Source organism: Eleutherodactylus coqui, chromosome 12 (genome assembly GCF_035609145.1).
Source record: "Eleutherodactylus coqui strain aEleCoq1 chromosome 12, aEleCoq1.hap1, whole genome shotgun sequence".
NCBI classification, from domain to species: Eukaryota; Metazoa; Chordata; class Amphibia; order Anura; family Eleutherodactylidae; genus Eleutherodactylus; species Eleutherodactylus coqui.
The window spans coordinates 44,712,715-44,737,526 of NC_089848.1; the positions used below are offsets into that span (position 1 = coordinate 44,712,715).

A 24,812-nucleotide genomic window follows, 5' to 3' on the forward strand; every position below is an offset into this window, starting at 1 on the left:
AAGTAGCGATTGGCCAGTGTCTGCACAGCGTGCGATGTGCACGCGAGTGCAATGTGATGTTTCCAATTGAAAACAATGGAAACACTTGCTGATCCTCCGTTGAAAACTGCGCCAGAGGATCGCTGCTTCCCTGAATGATGGGAGATGTTTTTGACACAAACGCCTCGCCCACATGGGGAAATGGCATGTTGGCAAGCACGATATCGGGCCGAGTTTCACAGCCCAATATCGCACTCGTCCGTGCAAAATTAGCCTAAGGGAGGCACCTCTATTATCTGTACTGAAGTTTTATCCTCGCAGATCAGAGGTAATATGAACTATATGAGAAGTTGCTAAACTGATTTAAACAAAAAATTTTCAACACAAAAAAAAAAATTACGTTGGACTGAGATGGCCCAGCAGATATAAACATTGTATACGTCATTTAGGGAATATATGTAATGCATTACAGTTTAGATAGTATTTAAAGTGGAAAAGTGTAAAATAAAAAATGCTCACTACCCGTCTTGTAACCCCTTTAGTGGCACACCCGGAAAATCTCCGGGGCTTGCTGCACTGACCATGCGGTTCCCGGGAGATGTCCGTGGACAGCTCTAGTGCTGAAATGCTGGCCAGGACACAGTTATTGTGTCACTGTACACGTTTGTCACTTCGAATTACCTCAGAAAACCTCCCGGGCTTGCTGCGCTGACATAGTAAAAATAAACCTGCCATTAAAGGGTTTAAATGGCTTCTGTCTCCAGTGAAGCCGCCCCCCAGTTTCGGACGCTGATGCAGCAGTCATGCTGTTCACTGTACATGTGACCACTGTAGCCAATCACGGTCTTCAGCGGTCACATTTCATTCAAAGTTGTATCAGTGCCGAAGCCTATGCTTGTAACCTAACAAACACACATAAAAAGACAAAGCCTAAGGGTATGTTCACAAGCAGATCCACGCAGGAAATACCGCGGACAGACCTTACAATCCACAAGAGCTATATCCGTGAGCAAATCCGCAGAAAAGTACATGACAGAAATACGAGGTTGGGGCTCACATCCAATTGCATGTTTTTAACGCTGCGATATTGCTGCGGTTTTTATAACGTGATTGTTAAAAACGCATCGCAAGTTTGTGCTTTGAAATTTTTGTGAGATGCGTTTTTAACATAAGAAAGTCCCATTGACAATCGCATTTAAAAAAAGCAGCGATATCGCGTGAAAAAAAATGCGCAAATAAAGGGGAAGTGTGCAGGAGCCCTAGTCGTGGATTTCTGCAGTGGTTTTAGAGGCAGAATCCACATCAGATTCCGCCATGTGTACCTACCCCAAAGGTATGTTCTGCAAATCCTGCCTTAAAAAAAATCGCATCAAAATCCACGGATCCGCACGCAGATTTTTCCCATTATCACTTCCTCATGCATATACGCTCATTTCAACATTGGAAATCTGGGCGCAGATTTTTCCTATTTACAGGCACACTAAAAACCGGTCAGAAGGATGTGGATTTTGATGCGGTTTTTAGAGACAAAAATCATGCAAGAAGTTCTGCAGTGAATTCTGACCTGTGAGCACCTTAAGGCCCCCGTATGGTCACTGCAAATTACGCGCAGAGTTTTTGCACTTAGCATGCCGTACCTATCTCCTATACAGTTTAACTGTTCCTTTAACACGTAGAGCAAAAAATGTGCGCGCAAATAAAAATTGGGGCATGCACGCCAAGATATCGTATGGGGGTTGTTGTTACACAGCATGTTATTGCATACTTTAGGGTGACCAGATTTTCCGAGGGTCAAAGCGGGACAGATGGGTGTGGTCAGGGGTGGTACTTATCACAACGTATGATTTTTACCTCCATCGTTATAAAAAGTTAACAAAAGACAAGCTACAAATTCCGCAGCATTTCTGCATCCAAAAAACAGTCAAAATCTGTACTATTGGTGCGGATTTTGACTGGAAATCAGCCGCATACCTGCAGCTGATTTCATACTATGCGGCGCTCCCCCTCACCTCCCCTGTAGGATTCCTGCTGTCAGCACTCCCCGATTTCTGGTTCTCAGTGACATGTAGTGGCCTCACATGACCAGCATCATCTAACCAGCACCTAATCAGGCTGTTGGGAATCGGAAGCCAGGAAGCGCCAACAGCAGTAAGCCTTTGGAGAAGGTGATGGTGGAATGTCACATAGTATGAAATCAGCTGCGGGTACGTGGCTGCTTTCCAGTCAAAATCCACACCAATGGTACAGATTTTAACTTTTTTTGGATGGAGTAAACATCTCCTAAATCAGCTTGAGGTATGCTGCCATGTGCAGAGTGGCTTCAGTAGTAATAGTGACCCCTATAGTATCCTCAGTAGTAACTGTGGCCCTCACAGTGGCCCTCACTAGTAATAGTAACCCCCACCATTGCCCCAGTAGTAATAGTGACCTCAACAGTGGCACCAGTGGTAATAGTGACCTCCCACAGTGCCCTCAGTAGTAATAGTGACCCTTGGTAGTAATAGTGATCCCCACAGTGGCCCCAGTAGTAATAGTGACCCTCACAGTGGCCCCACTAGTAATAGTGAATCCCCACATTGCTCTCAATAGTAATAGTGACCCCCCACAGTGGCCTCATGGGTAATACTATTACTACTGTGGCTGATACAGGGAACACTATTACTAATAGTGTCCCCTATATCGACCCCAGTAGTAATAATGACCCCCCACAGTAGCCCCAGTAGTTATAGAACCCACCCTAAAACCCATATACTTACCATCCTCCTGGTCTTCCGAGTCTGTGTGCCCACAGCAGCGCCTCCTCCCTTGATCTCTTCTCTTGCGCAACTAAGAAGAAGAGGTTAGGGGAGGAGGGGAGGAAGATCCCGGATACACACACTGCTCGGATGCGACACAAAGTGATTACCAGCTGGGGAGCTGCAGCACCCCAGCTAGTAATCACCTTCTTGGCGACCATACGTCCAGAAAGCAGGACAAAAGTGGGACAAATGGCTGTCCCGCTGGGGTCCCGGGGGAAAGCAGGACACAGGGTCCCAAAGCGGGACTGTCCCGCCAACTTACGTATTTGCTACATGCAAGAAATACACGTGTGGCTTGCAACTCATTGTGCCTGTGTAAGAGAGGCCTTAGCTAAGGGTGCTTTTTACATAATGCTTGGTGTTAAAAGATTAAATTGTTCACCATGTGAGATAATGTGTTTATTGTAGTTTTTTTTTATGCACTAATCAGTGAAGCTAATTATGCATTTTTTTACAATTTTTTTTTAATAAAAAAAGGAATACATGCGCAAAAAAAGTGTGATTTTCTGTGATTTTCTTTTTTACTTTTAAAATATTTTTTTACCTCACAGTAGCAGACTTGAATATGCGATTCAATGATTGTTCCAATAATACACTGCAATACTTCTATACCATAGTAGCCTATTATTTGTATTATTTTGTACTGACAGCCATTGCAGGCCCAGAGGCAACTGTTATGCCTCAGACTGCTATGGTAACCCATCAATCCTCTGCAACTGCATCACTAAGGCCTTATGCACACGGACGTGAAGGGCTCCGCAAGCGGAATACTGCAGCCGGGTCCGTCACGGCGCCCCCCCCCCCAAAGACCCCATACCCACCTACAGATCCGCTGCTTGAAGTCCCACATGACGCTCTGGCGCGCATGCGCAGTACAGCGCATGACGTGGCGGTGGCGTCATATGACGCGGCCAGCGGTGGGCGGGGCGAGTATTCACGCTATACTTCCACTGTGCTACAGCGGAAGTCTTGCATGACGGGCGGCTTCCATTGACTATAATGGAAGCCATCCGTGCGTATACCCGCAGCAAATAGCACATGCTGCGGAATTCCGCAGCATGTACATTGAACTATTAGGTTCAATAGAATCTAATAGCTGCAGTGAAACGCCGCAGATTTTTTATGCGACGGAAATTGGCCGTGTGCATTAGACCTAAGGGCTCAGTCAGTCGAGCGGATATACACGCATTTTTCCGCGTGGACAAAAACACACCGCATGTGCAGGAAAAAATCTGCATGACCACGTCCATCGCCTCCCATATGTTCTATCTTTGGCAGGTGTGGAATTTTTGCCCGCACATGCAGTGCGATTTTTTTTTCCCCGTGTGGAAAAATGCGTGTATATCCGCTCGTCTGACTGAGCCCTCATGATCAATGGGCTGACAGAGGGACCTCCCTCCCCCTTTTTTTTTAACCCCGTAGATGCTTCAGTCAACACTTAGCACAGCATCTAAAGAGTTGACACAGTTCTCTCCGATCCTGGCTGCTCATGCGGAGTGCCAACTGTACAATAAAGCTGGCATCCACAAATGATGGCAGGGGCACTGCTCCTGAGCCCGTGAAATTACAAAGCTATAATGAATATGGTGGCTAGTGCTATCTGAATGCGAGCTGCAACATAGTATTTTGGCACAGGGCACGAAGGAGTTATTGTATGGAGCTTCAGATACATGGCATAGCTGAGAAAATGCATCAAAGTAGTAGAGTCTAAGGCCGCTTTCACACGGGCGACAAAATAGCACAATTTTATTTCGATGCAACAGTGCTACAAATCGCATGTATGTGAAGCCCGTGCTTTCCAATGGGGTCCTTCACATTAGCCATGTTTTGTAGGCTGCTACATTGCTAGAAAAAAAATTGCGGCATGCTCTATACAGCCGCGATTTGCGATATTTTGTAGCCCATGTTTCCCTATGGAGCCTCCCTTCTGTTGCATGGCTGTGATTGGTTCATCGCGTGCTGCAGTGATTGGCTGAGCCACGGCACTCTAGAAACAATCAGAGACAGCGCTCCCTGTAGGCGGGGTTTTTGAAACCCCTGACCAGGAAGTATTGGCTGAAGACTACAAACAAGTGCGGAGGAACTGCCGGAGGAGAAGTGCGGCGGACGGACAGCGCCTGTTAGGTAGCGTATTGTGTTTTTTTTATTTTGTTTTTAATACAGCTAGAAAAGCCCCCCAAAAATCCTGGTAAAAGAGTGCCTCAAAGTCGAGCACCTTGGTAGCGCCACGAAATTGCCGAAAGAAAACGCAATGAGATCGCACAGAACACGGCTACAATTTTCTCGCAGCGATATCGCTGTCACCTTTGTGAAAGAGGCCTAAATAATATGCTTGGCAGAACTCCAGACGTGCCAAACCGCTTATAAATGTATGCCAAGATTGTGCGCCAAAAATTGTGTAAGGCAATAATAAGTTTGGCGCAACCATCACAAGTTGTTTTACCGCACCCATTTAATGATTTTTTTTCTCTCAAGATTAACCTTCATGTCAGCAAACATGGTAACAATGTCACGCAGCTTCCATGAATGCGACCTACGTCACGCCAATGTGTCTAAAGACACCGAACAGGCAGCAGACCGCGGCAGAATGGCCATGTGCAATGTACGACTAAACCCGCTTTTACATCTGCGCTGGATTCGCCGTTCGGGGGTTCTGTAGCAGATGCACAGGACAGCTGAGCGGAAGCCAAGCGGACCCCATTATAGTTACTAGGGTCCGCTCAGTGCTGTTCGGTACCATCATAAGGGCTCCTGCACACTGGTGACTGCGATATCGGGCCGTGATTCACAAACAATAACGCCTTCGCAATGCATCTGGAACCCCTGGATGCGAGCCATTCATGTGAAAACAGCCTTGCATCACTGCGGGGAATCCCTTCATCCCATTGCCTTTAATGGGACAGCAGCAGTGCCGGCCCCATTAAAAACAAAGGGAGAAGATCGCGATCCTCTGTGACGGCTGTGGCAGGGGATTCCTTCATCCCTGCGGGGAACCCCATCATCACTGAACACTGTGACAGCTGCTGCCACCGGCCCAATTAGCAGCAGTGGACAATATTGCAAAAAGAAAGGACATGCTGCGGTTTTTTTTTTCACGCAGCATCGCTGAAATGCGAACATCACAAATGAGTACGAAACCATTGAAATTCATTGGTTTCGTAATCATGTGTTTTCACTCTCGAATCGCAAGAAAATCGCCTGATTTTCTCGCCAGTGTGAAGGAGCCCTAAGACACATCTGTTCGGCCACGGGATTCCGCAGCAGGAGAACAGACCCCCCGACGCAGCTGTGAATTCAGCCTAGGGAAACTTTCACACGGGCGAGAAAATCGCGCGAGATTTGTGTATTGCGAGACGCACGAATATGACCCTCATTCTTTTGCATGGGGTGATACGCATGCGCGATCTTTTTTCCGTATGGCATCACACTGTGATGGGATACAGGAAACTAACTGCGACATGTCCCATCTCTGGGCGCGCCCTCACATCGCGTCGTCTATTGTTCTTAAGGGGCCGGCGGCAGTATTGCGCCACGTGCTAGGCGTGGGCGATGCGATGCAAGGTCTCCCTATTGAAAACAATGGGAGAAGCTGACAGCCGCGCCGAAAGATTGCTGTTTCCCCGAGGCAACGCAAAACCCTGCCAAGTACATTTGTGTGACACAGACCTTAGGCCGGATTCGCACAAGCGTATGCGTATATGAGCGCGCATTTGAACTGTGTTTCTCGCATCGGGTTTTGGGTATTTGCACGAGCAACTGCATTTTTGGCTGGGCTCACGTGATTGCGTTGAGCTGCAGGCCGCAGCAAGTATGCAATGCCGTGTGTCCGTATACACCATCTTGGCGTATATGTGCTCGTAATACACGCCAAGATAGAACGTGCGACTTTTTTTGCGCACGGCTTGTGTGAGCGGCAGAATTAAAGTCTATGAGATATTACTACTGCTTATCACGCGTGCAAAAAATGCGCGGCTTATACAAAGTGGGCGTACGGTGGTGTGAGACGGGCTTTTAGAGGACTTTTTGCGCATGATTTGTGAGCAAAGAAAAAACACGCCACGAAGCTCTCCGCCATCGAGACGACCAATTACTTTAATGAGTTCAAGTTGTGTTCTTTAAAATAGAACGTGCCGTGTATTCTTTTGCGCAACGGAATTGCTCACACAAAATACGCGCTTATGGCTGAACCCATTGAAGTCCATGCCTTCTGTTTTCTGCGTGCGCGAATACGCCCGTGTGAATCCGGCCTTACAGAAAAATGGGACCAGATCAACGCTCAGTAGTGAGATATGGAACGCGCCAGAACGGGGCGTTTTTCTGTGGCGTTTCATTCTCTGTGGTGCGTATTTCTGGTGGCTTTTCTGCGGAGGTTTGGCGCTTCTTCTAGCGTTTTAAATGAAGACTTCGCTGTAGGAAAAATAATGGCAGAAAATAAGACACCCAAAAAAGGCGCGTTAAATATATATATTTTTTTACGTGTGTTTTGAGGTAAAAAAAATTATAATTTACACCAAAAAGTGAGTGAGGGGAAGGGGGGTGACAAGAGGTACCTTTACACTTTTTATACTGAAACCCCCCATTCTGGCTACAAGCTGAGGAGCAATAAGCCCCCCTGACGTGTGAGGGAGGCCGGGGTACTGCCAGTAAACAGCCACACAGCCTCTCGTGTGTCAGAAGGTGACATGACACAATCTGAGGAGACAGCCTGCAGTACCCAAGAAGGCTCACTAGAGGGCGGTGCAGCGCTAGGCTCCAGCGTATCCCAGGGCTGCGCCTCCTCTCGCACGGCGCCGCCGCCTCCTCAGCTGAAGGGCAGGTCGCGGCCCTCCTCTGTAGCTCGCCTTTATGGGGAGGGGGCCCCCCATGGCGTCCTCCATATAGCGCCTCCCTATGTCATACGTGAAGAATGGCACGCAAGGTGAGCGCACTCACAAGTTGGAGGGGGAGGGGTTAAAGAGGCAGGACGACCAGAACACCTTAATGTATGGCAGTTGTGTTCAATATATATGCAGGGTCTATAGGAGGCGCTATAGGGGCTGAGGAGGAAGCATTCTGGCTGCAGGCTACTGCGGCTGCTGTAGATGGTAGATGTATAGCTGCAGTGGATGTAATCTGGAAGTTTTCATCTCCTTTACCTGTAAAGACGTCTTTCTGTGGCGCCAGTCCCTCTAGATCTGGGTATATGATGGCGGCCGGTCACGCCGTGATGAAATGTAGTCGTTACGTCCTCACATGTTGGTGTTTGGGATCGGACTGACTTGGGGGATAGTATGTGTTGGCAAGGCTCAGTGTACACCGCAGTAGGGTGTATTGCAGTGGGGCGTCTTACAGGGACACTTATTTTTTTGCAAGTTTTTTTTAGCTTCTTTAAAGAATATCTTTTTTATATTTAATCTTTTTTTTTGAGTGCGGCTGAAAATACCGGAAGAAACCCTGCATGCAGCACTTTTCCTAACGGTCCAAACGTCGGGTAGCCGGGCGTAAAGCGGGGAAACCCACTATAGTTAATCGGGTCATCCCACGCAGTTCGGCTCTATCCAGAGACTATTGTTCGGCCGCGGGGATTCCTTTTCCTGCTCCGCAGCGCAGGTGTGAAAGCATTTAGGGGTGGGGTGCCTTTAAGGGGGCTTTCACACACACCTGAAGACACCTGTGCACACAGGTGTATAGCCGGCTTCACACGACCGTGTCTGCCATTGTGAGCATCTTGGGACATAAATAACATAAATGGCCAATTTGCCTTATATGTTTTCCAGATGTGTTTTTTTTCCCCCCGCAGTTTCATGCGCCGCCGTGCGTATTGCCCGCTCGTTGTCGCACCCTCCGTTGACTTCTATGGGGACTTTTTGGTGTGCAAATATGCAGAAAAATACATCATCTTCTATTTTCTTTTTCTTTTTTTCATATCCAGAAGCGTGAACGAACCCGTTGACATCAATCGGTTCTCTTCTCTGCATATTGCGCACGCAAATACGCCCGTGTGAAACCGCCTTACGGTAGGGAAATGAAGCTGAGTCCCCAGGTGGGCATTGTAAAAGTATTCTGCATGTGTGATCGGTCCCGGAGAGTCACACAGATCGCACATGGCTTTATGTATCCTATGCAGAGGGCTAAAAAGTTCCTTACGGCGGCCATACCTGCATGCTGACACGTCTGTAATAAAACTTTCGCAAAACTTTTACGAACTCAAGCGGCATCTACAATCCTGTCTTTTGGCCTTTTGACAAAATGACACGGACTTCAAAAAGTGCACCAAAAAATAGGAAAATCCCACAAAAAATACAGGTTTCATGTTTGCCTGATGACTTCAGCTAATATCTGATTTCTTTGGAAAATAAAAACACAATAAAGTGCCACCAAACTGTCATTTTTAAGAAAAAAAAGTTGTGCGTCCCCCTATGGCGCACTGGACACAACCATGTATTTCAGGGTCATGCTATAATACTGTTATTCCGCTCCAACATGCACCTTCTTCCTGCTGTAACAGTGAAAACGGACCCAGAGGAACCCGCTGGGCAGCTTTAATACTGGCGCAATGTATTTGTAACCTTTAAACTATTCTAAGTCCACTTAAAGGAGTTGTGCCAAGATGGCATGGCCTTGTATGGGCTTGTGAATGGCATAGAGGGGGTCTCCAGCAGGGGATCGCACTCTATGTCCCAGAATGGAGAGCGGCTCGGTAAAAGCAGTTCCCTTCCTGGCGGACCTGTGATTACTGCATGGCCGTTCATGAGATATTACTTGCTGGCATTGGGGAATTTTTTTTTTTTGATCATCCTGGGTTCAAAAGTAAGTATACTTAAGAAGAATATGGCTGCATTCACATGGAGCTAATTTGCTGCACCAAATCGGCTCCGTGTGAACGCGCGCTACAGATAGCATTTTTTGGGGGGGTCCAAAAGTAGCCTTTACAAGAAGAGGTATAACTGAAAGCTTTATATTTTTTTTTTTTTTTTTTTCGATCCTACCCAGTTTTTGTCTTTGATTTTTTTTTTTATTTTTTTTTTAAAATAAAAGTGCGAACGGGCCTTACAGTTTGTGTTTTTCTGTTCCAGGCTTTCGTCTGATTTCTGCTGGGTTTCACGCCAAAACTGACATGTTTGCCAGCTGCAGAGCTACAAAGAGGTAAGCTGGAAGATGACCTCAATCATTCAGATCTCATACAACCTTGTCTTGAAAATCACATGAAGTGACAGGTTGCTGACCTGACGGTGACTCCAGGAATACAGAATGGTAATATTTGTAAAGATCAGCCTTTCCTTTCAGTTTTAGGGCTAATTCCCACAGACGTATTTCTGCCGCGTTTTACGTTGTGTAATTCCGCATCTATTAGGTTCTATTGAACCTAATAGCTTTCTGTCTGCCAATGTTCACGCTGCGGAATTCTACCGCAGAAGTCTGCAGCGTGAAAGAAAACGTGGCGTGTTCTAATTGCCGCAGAAAAACGCGCGTCCGGCTTCCATTGTAGTCAATGGAAGCAGTCCATCACGCAATACTTCTAAAGTATTGCGTGATTACGCGTTACTGCCCACCGCTGGCGCGTCATGCGCTGCACTGCACATGCACGCCTGTTCACTGGATGGGATTTGCACGGCGGATCCGGAGAGGGTAGTATGGGGTCTTTAGGGGGCGCCGTGTCGGACTGTGCTGTAATATTCCACTGGCGGAGGAAAACAGACTGAAAACAGCGGAATCGCTGAACCGAAACGCACAACCATTCACTGCCGTTAGTGAAACGGTCACCACTTGGGTGTTCCTTGAAATGGTTTCCATTGATTTCCGTTATATTTGCAGTATACAAAAAACAAAAGTTGTCGTCGCACTGGTGACAGTGGATGTTTTTGTTTGGGCGTTCTGTCACAATGCTGTTTTTTGGCACCTGGGACATGATCCACAGCCTAATGAAAAACATTTCCTAAGGCCTCATGTCCACGGGGAAAATCAGATCCGCTGCAGATTCTCCATGGAGAATCTGCAGCGGGTCCCTCCTGCCCCGCGGACATGAGCGCCGAAAATAGCAATTTAAAGCATTTACCTTTCCGGCGCGGGCGACGAAGCTCTGCTCTTCCTCACGGCCGGATCTTCATTTTCGGCCGGCGGATGAATTCCTGACGCCGGCGGCACGTCGCCGGCACGTCGTCGACGTGCCGCGCGCATGCGCCGGGCACATCCGCCGAGCCGAAGCAAGGGAGATGCGGCCGTGAGGAAGAGAAGAGCTTCGCGGTCCGCTGCGGGTGAGTAAATGCTTTAAATTCCTATTTTAGGTCTCCCGCGGATCCGGACGGCTTCCATAGGCTTCAATAGAAGCCCGCGGGAGCCGTCCCCGCGGGAGACCCGCATGAAAATGGAGCATGGTCCAGATTTTTTCATGCTCCATTTTTTTTTAAATCACTTTTATTGACGATCCGCGGGTATTTATGTACCCGCGGGTGGTCAATGCATCCCTATGGGATGCGGATCCGCATGCAGGAAATCCGCTGCGGATCCTAAATCCTATTTTCCCCGTGGACATGAGCCCTAAGGCTATGTCCACACGGGCGAGTGCAATATGGGGCTGAGAAACTTGGCCCTATATCGCGCTCGCCACCGTGCGTTTTCACGCCAATCTGAAGTGTTTTTCTTTCACATCACCTCATTTACATGAGCAAAGCGCTGCATGTCCTATTTTTTTTTTTTCGCGTTTTTTAGAACAAATCACCTATTGTTTTCAATGGGACAGTAAAAAGACAGACCTCGCTCGGCGTGTGATGTGCACACGAGGTTACCTATTGAAAACGGTGGGAAACGCTTGCTGATCCTTCGACGCGGCTGACAGCCGCACTGAAGGATCACTACTTCACTTCCGTAAAGTACGTGCGATGTCTGTCTTTTTACTGTCCCATTGAAAACAATAGGCGATGCATTCCAAAAAACGCAAAAAGATAGGACATGCAGCGCTTTGCTCATTTAAATGACCCCATTCAAAAGAATAGGGTTCATATTCGCGTGTCTCACAACACACAAATCTCGTGCGAATTTCTCTGCCGTGTGAAACCGGCCTTGGGCTCTGTTCATGCTTCCATTCTGTTCATTACGGAGCAGAAGAATGAAAATAAAATAGCCACTGGACCTGTCCGAATGACGGAGACTGGTGGCAGCGGACGCCTGTCGTAAGTTGCTGACATTTAGATACCATTGGACGGAACGAGCAGACAAAAGTGTGAACGTCTGTGTTTAGCGTTTCCATTTTCCTGCTCCATCCTGGGAACCTCGAACGGAGATGTGAGCCTTAGGCCTCTTTCACACAAGCAGCTATTATGCCCCTGATAAAAAGCCACCCGAAAAATTTTGAACACCCGAAGCATTGGATTCCAATGCATTTCCTCAGATGGCCGATTTTACATTTTTATTTTTTTAACCTTCCGGTATGTAAAATCGCCTGCCCGAAAAAGATAGAGCATATGGTGCGCATTCTGGCCGGCCGCTTTTATGCATGGCCGGAAAAGATAGGACTTATCCATAGACTCCTATGCGTGCTGCTGGAAAAGGGAGGTGGGAGGGAATTTGTCAGCGGCTCGCGTTGCTAAAGTCCCTCCCTCTCCCCTTGCTGGCAGCTCCCATAGGCTGGGAAGAGAATAGAGGGAACTTAGCATGGCTAAAGTCCCTTCCCCTCTCAGCAGCTCCCAGAGGCTTCTATGGGAGCTTCTATTGCTGCTATCAGTCGGCAAGAAGAGGGGAGAGACCTTAGCAAAGCTAAGGTCTCTCCCCACGGAATTCCATTTATGCGCCGCAGACCAGCTGTGTGGATGGGTGAGAAAACGAGGGATTTAGCCGCGGCTTCCTTCCGTCTTTCTCATGCTCATGCAATTTTCGGCTGCGATGCCAGGCTGCCAAAAATCACAACACCCGTGTGGAAGAGGCCTTAGTAAGTTTCCAATTAACAGATTGATGTTTATCTGTCACCTGCAAGCATTCAAGAACAACGCTTGCTGACCATGCCACCTATTGCAATGGTTTTGTGGGTGCTGCCACATGGAGCAGCTGAGTTGCAGCCAAAAACCTGCCCTGTTCGGCTTAACATGGTAATAATAAACCTGCCACTGAAGGGGTTAAGTCAGTTTGTACACTGCACTGATTTGCAATAAAACCGCAGAGCAATTTTTTTATTTATTTTTTTACATCATTATTCTGTGTGGCCCTAATATCCTGATTTAAGATCCGCGATAAACTAGGAAAACATAAATATTGTAACTGGGCCTTTAACCCTTTCCAATCCAATTTGTATCCTGGTTTTCCTAGGGGGCTTACTCTTTTTCTGCCAATATACAACGGCGCTATCTGCTGGCTAAAGCCAGTACTGCATGAGGTGACACATTGGATAGGCTCCGACAGCAGTGAGGCTGGCAATATACAGTAAGAGAACCCCGATGGACGTCTTCCAACATCAGAGCTGTACAGCCCTAAATCATAATGTCTTCAGAGGTCAGACAGTGGATTGGAGAGGGTTAAGGAGCCGACAGATCAACCACTTTTTATTCTGCACAATAGAAGTCCTGCTTTAAAAGTTTTGTTCCACAGGATATGGAATAAGTGTCCAACCTCTAGTACCTCCCGTAACCAAGGGTCTCCGAGGACGCCGGTGGTCACCCATGCACACTACCGTGCCATTAATTTTAATGGGACTGCCAAAGAACGCCAAGTGCAAGTACTTAAAAAGTTTGATGTAGAAGGATTCTTGCTGCTCGTTGGCATCTAGAATTCCAGCGACCCTGGGAGATAAGCGGTGTGAGAGCTGTGAGGACAGCGTCCTTATCATCCAGCATATAGAACTAAGAAGTTGCCGATTAAACTAGTGATTTTTCTACTTATTTTAAGAACTTTATTTATTTTATTACTTCTTTTATTGAGGGTCATCCGGGATGATGTACATCTATAATTGGGTATCTGTTACTTTGTAGGATTTGTTGGGGCAAGCTTCTTTATAGCCATCGATCTCTGTCTGGGGCCGATGCTGCCATTGCTCTAAGACCATTCTATTTTGCTGTGCACCCTGATTTCTTTGGACGGCATCCGCGAGAGAGAGTAAGTTTATTTTTTTTCTAATTGTACATAAACCATTATTAGGGTCTTCTATGCTAACGTATCATATGGAGGAGAATTGTTTGCTTTTTGTGATCAAGAAGAAGAATCCAATGTCTGAGAGGGGTAGTAGTAAGCCATTATTGACCACCCCATAGTGTTTTTACGTCCTGCTTTAGCGGGCTTTAATCCCCAGGGCCGTAAAAATATGCTTGCTCTGGGGATTAAAGCTGCGTGGGCTGTGGACATGTCGACAACCTGGAGCTGTTATAGGGGGTTGCGGGGAGCCCCACCTTCCCTGTTCTCGCGATCTCATGAAAGCACAATGCTCTATCGCATTGTGCTCTATGGTTGCGGATATACCCACAGCCCATACGCAACGTCATCGCGGGAAATACAAACAAAAATAGTTGTACTGCGCATCACAGCAGTTATGCGCGGTACATTGCGCGGCCGTATGCAGTGCCATGGCCGGGCTCACAGCCGGGATCCGCTGTGGGCCTCCGCAAGCGGATTGTAAATATGTCCATGTGAGCCCGGTGTTATTCAGATCACTATCTGTAATGCATAATTTACAAGTCGTCCCGGGAACGCTCGCCTTCCTGCAGTTCCAGGAGCAGCTTGTTGAGCGCCTTCTATGTGAGACCGCCGCACCTCGGCGAGTTTACAAAGCCTCACAGAGCGCCACTTTCTATACCCCATCCCTGCCAGTGAGGTCACGAAATACCCTGCAAAAAAGAATGGTAGAAGGAGGGATACCCGGTTTAATTGCCCCATGTGCCCATCCCAACCAGGCCCTGTAATTAACCCTGTCTTTGGACATACCACACAATTTACATTATTACTTTTATCTAAGATTTAGGGAACACCAAAAAGGTGGTGGTGGGGGGGGATTTTTGGGGAGTGAATTTTTTTTTCTGCACAAGTGAGCAATGGGGCCTAGAATCCAATGGACCTAGCCATGTGTCCTGTAAATACATTAGGGCTACAATTGGTATGTTTCCGAACATGGGACACAGGGGTATCCATTTTGGGGTGAACGTCTTCATTCATATGTTTGCTGTACAAAAATAATGTTTTTATTGGGGAATAAAAGAATGCAGGCCATCTATAAGCAGAGAGATGTGAGGGAACATTTAGCTAACTTAAATGAATTCAAGTCTCAAGGTCCAGATGAATTACATCTGGACCTTGTACCCCCCCACCCCCCATCCTGCAAGCATCATACTAGCTCAGTGTTTAGCTTAGTGTCGTAGGAGGCAGACGTCTCGCCTACAGAGACTATTTTTTTTTTTTTTGTTTTTTTTTGTTTTCCTTTTTTCTTCCAAGGACCAGGGAATAATGGGGAGGGAGGACTCTCTGTTAACCCACCGAAGAGGGCGAGCAGAGAGGACCCAACCCTCTGTCTGCCCGATCTCCTCAGAAGACAAAGGAGGCACATGCAGGCCCAAACCTGGATGTGACCCGCCAGCCATAGAGCCCTCCTTTCTCATGGTCCAGCATCTCCTGTCCCATCAAAGGCAGGCGATGGTGGGGCGAAGCTCTGCTGGAGCCGGGAAGCCACCCTACCTCGGTCAAGAGGTAAGTGTGCGTTTTTATTTTGTTAGTCCACTGCCGTGCGGACCGTATTGGGTGCCCCCAGTTGTTCTCAGCTCTGGTGCATTGTGCTTGTTTTGAGGCATCGGCCGCGCCCAACCTTAGTGCGTTTGTAATTTGCCGCCCGCGGCTTGGTGAGGCCGGCTGTGTCTTGCATCATGCCGCACTGGTGGGGTCTACCGCGGCTAAATGCTATTGTTCGCGTTGTGCCGCCCGTGGCTTGCACTGTGCCATCCGTGACTCCGGGGGGGCCGCCCACGGCTCATATGATGGCAGGGAGATGCAGCAGACGCCGCCCGTGGCTATTGGCATGGGGCGTCTGCAGCTTGCACAGCGGACTGCCTGGGCCATGGCGGCCCACTGCGTGGCCATGTGTTATGGCCTCCGTGCTGGGAGATGCAGCAGGCGCCGCCCGTGGCTCCTGTGATGGGGCGCCTGCAGCTTGCGCTGTGGGCCAGCCGGGCCACGGATGTTCGCCACGCGGTTTCCGTTGGCGCTACGCAACTTGCCTGCGCTGCCGCGGCTCCCATTGTGCCACTCGAGGCTTGTGTTGCCGTCACAGCTCCTCTAATGGGGTGCTGCCCCTGCTTCTTGTGAGGGGGCGCCTACAGCTTGCACTGCGGGCCCCCCGGGGAGATGCAGCACCTCTTGCCGCACATATTATGTTGCGTGCTGTGCAACCATGATTGGCCAGCATGCAACTATGTGCATAACCACTGCGCGGCCGCGGTAGGCGCTGCACAACCACTGTTTTGCGCGACCGCTGTTTAGACCATGCAGTCGGCGCTTTTCCTCTGCAGCGCCGTCTGGGGCACATGTTCAGTGTACGGCTCTGCAAGGCAGGTGTAGGTCCCAGGCACTTTTGCCGCCGGCCGCTTGGAGGCTGGGCTGCCGGACGTTTTTCATTGATGTAATTGACGCTAGCCAGCTTGCGTAGCTCCCTACGTAGAACTGGTTACATGGTTACATAGTCCTGGGTATGTTGCAGCTGTGCGGCCTGTCTTCGCCGGCGTGCGGCCTGTCTTCGCCGGCATGCGGCGGTTGTTTATAGCTATGGTGATCTGCCGACCACTCCATGCGCAGCTGCACCGCCTAACCCAGATTCCCCCACTTGCTGAGACCTGTGGTACCTTCCCATAAAAGGAGTACCCATACATGGAGTCTGTGGACTCATGGCTCCTCCTGTTTGTTCCGGACCGGGTTGAGCATTGGCTATTGGCTAGCTCCCCTATTGCCCCTCCTGCAGTTTCCTGCAGCCAGCTACCGCGCTGTCTGTGTCCGGGAGGACATGTGGTCAGGGGCGGCCAGAGCCACTTACTGAGTGCGCTCTCGCTACATACGAGATACATCCAGCTGAGGATATCTCTTTTTTTTTTTTTCTGACAAGTGTTCAAACTGGTTGTCCGCATTACTTCAGCTTACTGCTGTCTGCAGTCCCCTGCAGACAGCCTAACGCAGTGTCCGTGTTCAGGAATTGCAATACGAGATTTGCATCCAGCAGGGAGTTTCTACAGGCAATGTTACTCAAGCTGATGGTCAGCGGTACTCCAGCCTTGATGAGGGGACCTGTGGTACTTGCTTACCGAAAAGACTACTTGCACAGGAATCCCTGCATGCATCGCTCCTTATGCTGGACTGGGGTGAGCTTCAGTCATTGTCAGTCCTGCATTTACCTGCAGGCGTCCTACCGCAGTGTCCGAATCCAGGATGTCACGCAGACTAGGGCGGCCAGAACCATGTACTACGTGCGCTCATTACATTGGAGATTCACATCCACCAGAATAGGTCTTGGCCTATGAACAATATTGCCAAGCTGCCCGTTGGCCCTTCTCCGGCTTTGCTGAAGACCTGTGGTACCTTCCAGAGGGAAGATTACTATTCATAGGAACTCTGTGAGCACATCGTGCCTCATCTCCCATCTGCAGCAGGTGCGCTCGCGCACCGGACCTTTACCTAACGGCTAGCTTTCTCGCTATGACTGCCTGCACTTCCTGCAGGTGACCTAACTGCAACCTCTGAATATGGGAGAGCCACAGGTTGAAGACGGCCACGAACGCATACTACATGCACTCCCGACACAGACTTGTACTGTCGGAAATCCTTGGGGTTCATCCCTTTCTAATACTGATTCCCGTACCAAGGTGCCCGGGCAGTGCTGCCAAACTTGTGCCCAGTGGATTCATCCAGTTGCACCGATATCTTGAGACAGGGCCAGCCCTAGTTGACTAACCTGTCAGTCGCCATTCCCAAGCTAGACTTCTTCGGAAGCCCAGGATTTCATGCAGAAGGTGGATGCTGTGGGCGTTGTCACAGGATCATGGGGCTGAAGGATCTCTGGACACAAGCCCTTTTTACTCTACAGCTAACCAGGCAGCCAACTGCATGGATGGAGCCATTGGGATACGCAGCATCAGAGCCATGATGCGCTTCAGCTATGCGGCCTGGGCCCAGTGATCACTCCCGGGGCTCTAGGTCCCTCACATTCTGCTGTTAGTCAGCTGCAAAGACAACAACTGCAAGATAGTCTAAAGGAAACCAGGAACCTCCCGCTGCAAGCTCTTTCAGCAATGGTCAACACGGGATTTCCACCAGAAGTGGTTATGGATCGCAATAATTTTTTTTTTTTCTTCATTGTGTCTGGAATCGATCCGCTCCCTCTCTCGCGGCGCGACTGGGAAGGTGATATGGCAACCTGGAGTTATATGGAAGCTGATGTACAACTAGGTCGACTGTTGGAGGGTACACAACTCCCTAAAGTTTCGACGCTGAGGACTCTACAGATCTGTTTTGAATGCCGAATTTGTACCGAAGGTTGTCATCAGGAGACGGTCGTTATTGACCGGCTGAATATTCTCTCGTGGCTGCTGGTATTCGGATCCGCTTCAGTGAGGTATTCGGTGGGCACCTTTCTTGGTAGTGCTGCGTTCCGAGGAACGCTCCGGTGGCAAGTGGCCTTGGTAGGACTGCTCAAGAGTACCTCTCGCAGATAGCATTCTTCAGTCTCGCTGACTCAATGCTGGTAATCTCGGCAACTCCAAGTGGACTCCTTGCACTGGCCCTGCTTCGCGGCAGTACAGGGTTACAGTAGCAGTGAATTTATGTTTTCAGGCCGGGGTACTGCTCATATTACTCAGACAGCGGGTGCCTCGTCGGAAGCTCTTTATCAAGAGTTCTTTTCCCTGGAGGGTAGCTCGGACTGTTACTTTGGCCTCTTTATGCTCCGTATCTGAGCATTCTGGATGTTTAGACATCCATTAACGTTGAGTCGCAGTAAGGAACAAATTTGCTCCCTTACACATGCGGCTTCTTATATTTTCCCGCCCCCTTGGGTACTGCTCTAGAACGTCCCAAGGTCTTTGCTGTGTGCCCCAATAATAACAGACGAGAAAACAAAATTTTGTAAGAACTTACTGTAAAATCTTTTTCGTTTTGTTCATTGGGGGACACAGCACCCACCCAGTCTGGTATAGGACTGTAACGTATACAACGTATACTTCTTAGTTGGAGGATCCTCCGTGCAGTCGCACACGGTGTTGGAATGAGTTACAGTTCATGAGCATTGTTGTGTGTTATCTGTTATTGTCATATGCTACTGGCTGCTCCAACTGCTTGCATACAACCTGAGCTAGCACAATGCTTGCAGGGGGGATGGGAATAGCTAGTGGGAGGAGTTAACACTTTTATGCTTAGTGTCACCTCCTAGTGGCAGAAGCTATACCCAAGGTCAGAGCTGTGTCTCCCAATGAACAAGACGAGAGAGATTTTATGGTAAGTTCCTACAAAATCTAGTTTTCATAAACTCCTGAAAAAAACTGTGGGGTCAAAATACTCCTGACACCCCTCAGTGATATATAAAGGGGTGTAGTTTTCAAAATGGCGTCATGTGTGGGGGTATCTAGCATTCTGACACCTATGAGCCTTTGCAGTCTTGGCTTGGTGTAGGAAAACAAAGTGTTCCTCAAAAAGGTTGATAATCAATGTTAAATTTGTACGCCTTTTGTACGCCTTCTGTATGGTTTAAAAAAAAAAAAAACAAAACTAAAGTTTTTCAAATGTGCGTCCAGAATAAAGTAAAGTGATGGAAGGAAATATATATCTTAGCAAAAATTTGGACAGTATGTTTGCACATATTTGAGATATTGCAACTGAAAAAGTGAAGTCAATTTTTTTTTTTCAAAATTTTCCTAATTTTTGCGCTTTTAATAAATATACACATTCTATCAGACTATTTCTACCACCTAAATGAAGTACAATATATGGCGAAAAGACAATGTCAGAATCACTTGGATATGCAAAACCTTTACAGAGTTATTCTATGTTAAAGTACATGTGTCAGATTTCCAAAATTTGGTGTGATCACTAAGGTGCAAGCAGGCTTGGTCACTAAGGGGTTAAGGCATGTTGTCCCCCTCTTGTGCTCACAGCTGCTTCTTGTAAACCACTTTCAGACGAGTTTGTTTTTACTCCCATTTGGTCCATGTTTATCAGCCCATACTATCAATCTGTCACTCTAAGTATCTAGTCACATGACTGTATTTTTCACAGATGTGTTTTTTAAAGTGCCTCATTCACTACTTTTGTCTGTTTTCGCCTCCATATTTGAATTAATTGTGTTCTTTTTAGGTGAGCAAATATGGATCCTTATTAGCCACTCGCAGGTTCCGCTTTCCTGCTCCATTCAGGGGACAGTGATGTTGTCCCCCAAATGGAGCAGGAAAGCAGAACCCCCCCCGAGTGCAGGTGTGAGACCACTCTTTAGTCTCTCACATTATATGGGTGGTTGCACTCCATTTGGGGAGCAGGAAAGTGGAATCCCCGCAGCCAAACGGCTCAGTCTTGGAACCGAACAGTGCCGGATAGACACCATTGACTATAATGAGGGTTCAGCAGCTTTCCATTCAGCTGCCTGGCTTTTGGACAGAAAAGACCCGCTGTGCGCAGAGCTTTTTCTTTCAGTATTTTGATCCGGATCGGTGACTGAACCTCCGGCTGAAGGTTCCAACGCAGATGTGAAGCCGGACTATTTCAGACAAACGCTTGCCTTGTTCTACAATATTGCTTCAGCTCAGTGATATTTGTTTACACGCAGCTCTCTTAAGATCCAACCATAGGATCTGAATCTAGATTTTGACTTGACACCTTGCTTAAGGCCTCATGTCCACGGGGACAGATCCGCAGCAGATCACCCGCACGCGTGACCCGCGCCCCATAGGCATGCATTGGACACCCGCAGGCCTGACTTTCTCCGTGAACATGAGGCCTAAAAGAATTTTTTTAGGCGAAAAACTATTAATGCCCTATCATTAGGCTAGATTATCAATAGCAGATCGGCACTGTCTGACGCTCAGGACCCCGCTGATGAAATATGATACAGACAGCCAGAATGCACAGAGTGCTGTCCTTAGCACAGTGGCCCGGTTTGGTATTGCAGTTCTCTCCCATTCACTTGAATCATATTTCTAAAGGCTTACATTACAAAAGTGTGGCATAATTTACATGTAATGCTCCATTTTTATATTTACACTTTTATAGGAGGTCAATGAAAACTCCTTAAAGAGGTTAAATGGATATCTGGAGAATCTCCAAAGACCAGGTCTTGGGTCACACAAACCTGCTCAACTTACGTTTTATGTCAGAGAAACCATACAGAACCCTGGAAATGATCAAGAGTCAACAAGGGAAGCAGGTAGTCATTCTGTCAGTTGTGATGGCATGTCTGATATGTAGCGTACTGTTCAACTATCTATCCCATTTATCCCGTGTGTGTGTGTGTGTGTGTGTGTATATATTAGTGCCTTGTAAACGCCCTCTTTTAGTGTATTTCTTTTGTTGCATTGTCACCTGGAATTAAAATGGATATTTATGTAGTGGACCTGAGAAGATGGTCCAAATTGTTGCAGTGGAATAAAAAAAAAAAAGTTGTTTACACTCAAGTTTTCAGTTTTTATTTTATGTATTTGTAGGTTTGGGTTATTAAAACAAAAATATATAAATTTGAGCGCCAACGATCTATAACAAAGATGGAAGTATCTGTCCATGGGACCAGTATAAGCCGTACACTCCGCAGAATGGGGCTTAATGGAAGAGCGCCCCATTGTTTAAAAAAAAAAGCATAAAAAAACACCTAACAGCATGTTGTAGACTCCCCAGACACATGGAAGAGGTTCTCTGCTCAGATGAGACTAAAACTTTTTGGCCACCATGGTAAACAGTATGTGTGACACAAACCCAACACTTATCACCCCAAGTACACCACTCCCACAGTGTAGCACGATGGTGTAATTGCCTTAAAGGTGGCTCGACGAAGTATTAGAGAGGTTGTCTGGGCTTTTTTTTTCTTCTTTAAATTGATGACCTATCCAAAGGATAGATCATCAGTAGTTGATGGATGGCGGTCCTTCACTTGGGATCCCAGTCCATCAGCTGACCGTCCGACACACTATCCGTGCAGCAGTACTCATCCCTGGTCAGAGGAGGGAGTGGGAGCGCTAGCTTCATTCCCAAATAAATCAATGGCAGTTGACTTAATTACACTTCCTGCTCCTAGCCTGGATGAGACATCCTGTCCATCCGATCAGTGCAGCAGGCCAGACGATCAGCTGATAGACAGGTGTCCTGATCAACAGGCGCTCGTCCATCAACTACTTATGATCTATCCAGAGCTTACCTCAACGGTTTAAAAAAAATCCCAGACACCCCCTTTAACTTTCACGGGCGACTGCATATGCACATTAAAGTTCTGTTTCTTTTCATAATTGTTTGACGGTGCATTATATGTCTCTTTACTGGGGCACAAAGTGGTAGGCATGTTGTTTGTTTAACTCAAATGGTACAAAAACCCCAAAATCCATTTTATTTCCAGGTTGTAATGCAACAAAACGCGTAAAACGAAGGCTGTATATTTATGCAAGGCTGTGTGTGTGTGTATAATATATATTATAATATATATATATATATTACCCTTTTGACAGAGATTCGAAAAAGACTTATTAGTCATCTACTGTTATTACTATGTCAATTATCTTAGGCTAATTATTGTATCTGCTGATTCTACTCAAGGTTGCCAGCCAAGCTATATACATCCTGGTGATGATACGGCTGATCATGTGATAACCGGCAGCCCAGTATGAAGTGAGAAGGGTTAGATCTGTGAAGGTCGAGATAAACTGATTGGGACAAAATTCAGGGCAGTCTATGATGTCTCCTCTAGCTTCAGAAGGAATTATTGTAAGGCCAAAAAAGACAAATGTCCATTTAGTTCAGCCTGTTCCTGCCCCCCCCCCCCCCCTCCCCCTGTGTTGCTCCAGAGGAAGGCAAAAAAAACCAAATGAGGCAGAAGCCAATTTTCCGCACCCTGGATGAATGGTTATGATTAGTGCATAGACTTAATGATGTGGCCACGGTAAGACAGTAATTCCGTTTTCTTAGGTTTATCTTTATATATCAGAAAGGGGTAAACACCAGAAGCATGAATGTCAACTATTCTAACTAGGGGCCCGTTCAGACCTGTTTGGGGGCTTTCAATCACAATTCCGTCTCTGTTCCGTTTATGGAGCAGAAAAAAAGGAATTTAATGCTTCTATTTTTTTTCCCCATGGGTTTAAAAAAAAAATAAAAACTGAATTCTATAAGTTTTTTTTTTTCTTTTGTTCCATTTCCATATTTTTTAACAGAACCAATGGCGCGGTCTGCACAAACTAATGGAAACAAACCATTCTGTTTTTTAAAAACCTATTGAATTCAATATTGAAAAAAGCAGAAGCGTTTAATTCAGTTTTTCCGCACCAAAAACAGAACAGAGACAAAATTGTGACAAAGTCCTACCGCAGGTGTGAAAGCCGACTTATCCAATATATTTCAGAAAGGATCCTAGTCGGTAGCCTACATGTAGCAATTATTGTAAGATCTGTATCCTCCTATAGGGAGATGCCGGGGTTGTAGCTCTCTTATGTGTCACGCTCTGCATTCTATTTGGTCCCAGGTTTTCGAACAGTCAGCTTCACTTTAGACTCCAGGGACCTTCTGAGTACCGTCCTGGGCATTCTGAACTCCTGCAGCCTGTCCACGGACCACGTACAAAGCTCCTCCGATGGTGTGGGGGCTAAAGGGACAACGGCATCCTCATTCTACAGGCCCATAAAGTGGGACAAGACCTTCTACTCCTTCACCGGAAGCAAGGACCCCGAGGAGGAGCTGGAGCAGGCGCAAAAAACGGAAATGACCATTAAGTAAGTAGTGTCCACATCAGAAGTTCTGTGAACTGAGAAGCTGCCTTATAAAGGTTTTAAAGACGATCTTCTGGCGGCATACTTTACAGCTGTGCTAACATAACGGTGTTATTTTTTTTGTATGATATGACTTTTATCTGTCATGTCAATGTATATCAATTTTGTCTCATTAGTTCTTAAATAATTCGTTTTTAAGCATTTAGGCCTTCAGTGAAAGCTGTTGTATACTGCATGACAGGAAAGCTCCAGCAGCGTCATTAACCCAGTGGCCAGCAGCTATCTGTAACATTAACTGATAACCAATCTTGTTTCTCTTGATTTTGCAGCTTACCACATCCGCCCTCTCAAGTTACTAACTGCCTAGTAACTTCTAACTCCAAAGGCTACAACACCATGTAATCCTTCTCAACATTTCCTCCATTTCTCACACTTTTGATTACAATCTACTTGTTCAAATTCTCTCTCACTTGCCATCCAAGGCCTTGGACCCCTTTTACACTGACAGATGATCGCTCAAACGACAGTTTGATTGACAGTTTTGAGCAACGATCTTTGTATAGTCTATAGTAGCTAAGTAGCTACTTAGGTGCTATGCAGGCAGAGCGGGATACCGCTGCTATTTGCTCGGCGAACAATACAGCTGCATAAGCAAACAGCTGCATTCTTGTCCATGATTACAGCCGGCGTCCCGTTGTGAAATACCAGCGGGACACGAGCTGAAAGAATCTTATCAGTGCTGCCAACTGTGATAACAGCCTGCATCGCGGATAAGAGTTCATTGCTCAATACAAGAAAACTAGAATTAAGCGAGGAACGACGTGTGCGCAAAAACTGCACGATGTCTATGCATTTAGATGCAACGGTTATCCCTCAAAAGACGGCTTTGAGCAAGAATCATTGGGTTTAAATAGGCTTTGTCTTCCTGGGAATGCTCTGATACTTTAAGGCTGGCCTAATACAGGCAAGAAAATCGCGCAACATTTCTGCGTTGCGAGACAAACTAATATGAAACCCATTTTTTTGAATGGGGCCATACACATGAGCGATATTTTCCCGCACCACGATGTGGGAAAATTTAGACATTCCGCGATCTCTTTAAGCGTGCTCTCCCATTGTTTTCAATGGGGCCAAAGGCATCATCGCACCATGTGCT

General features: G+C 47.1%; 1 protein-coding gene across 1 annotated transcript in view; it reads left to right on the forward strand.

Annotated features, from left to right (window-relative positions):
- The first annotated feature begins 7,549 nt into the window (after window positions 1-7,549).
- Window positions 7,550-24,812, forward strand: part of TCAIM (T cell activation inhibitor, mitochondrial) — a 48,606-nt gene continuing 31,343 nt past the window's right edge. The window contains exons 1-5 of the mRNA XM_066584874.1: window positions 7,550-7,695; window positions 9,833-9,902; window positions 13,715-13,838; window positions 20,964-21,117; window positions 23,413-23,659. Coding sequence (XP_066440971.1) covers window positions 7,668-7,695; window positions 9,833-9,902; window positions 13,715-13,838; window positions 20,964-21,117; window positions 23,413-23,659 — 623 coding nt within the window. The 5' untranslated portion in view covers window positions 7,550-7,667. The remainder of the gene's footprint in view (window positions 7,696-9,832; window positions 9,903-13,714; window positions 13,839-20,963; window positions 21,118-23,412; window positions 23,660-24,812) is intronic.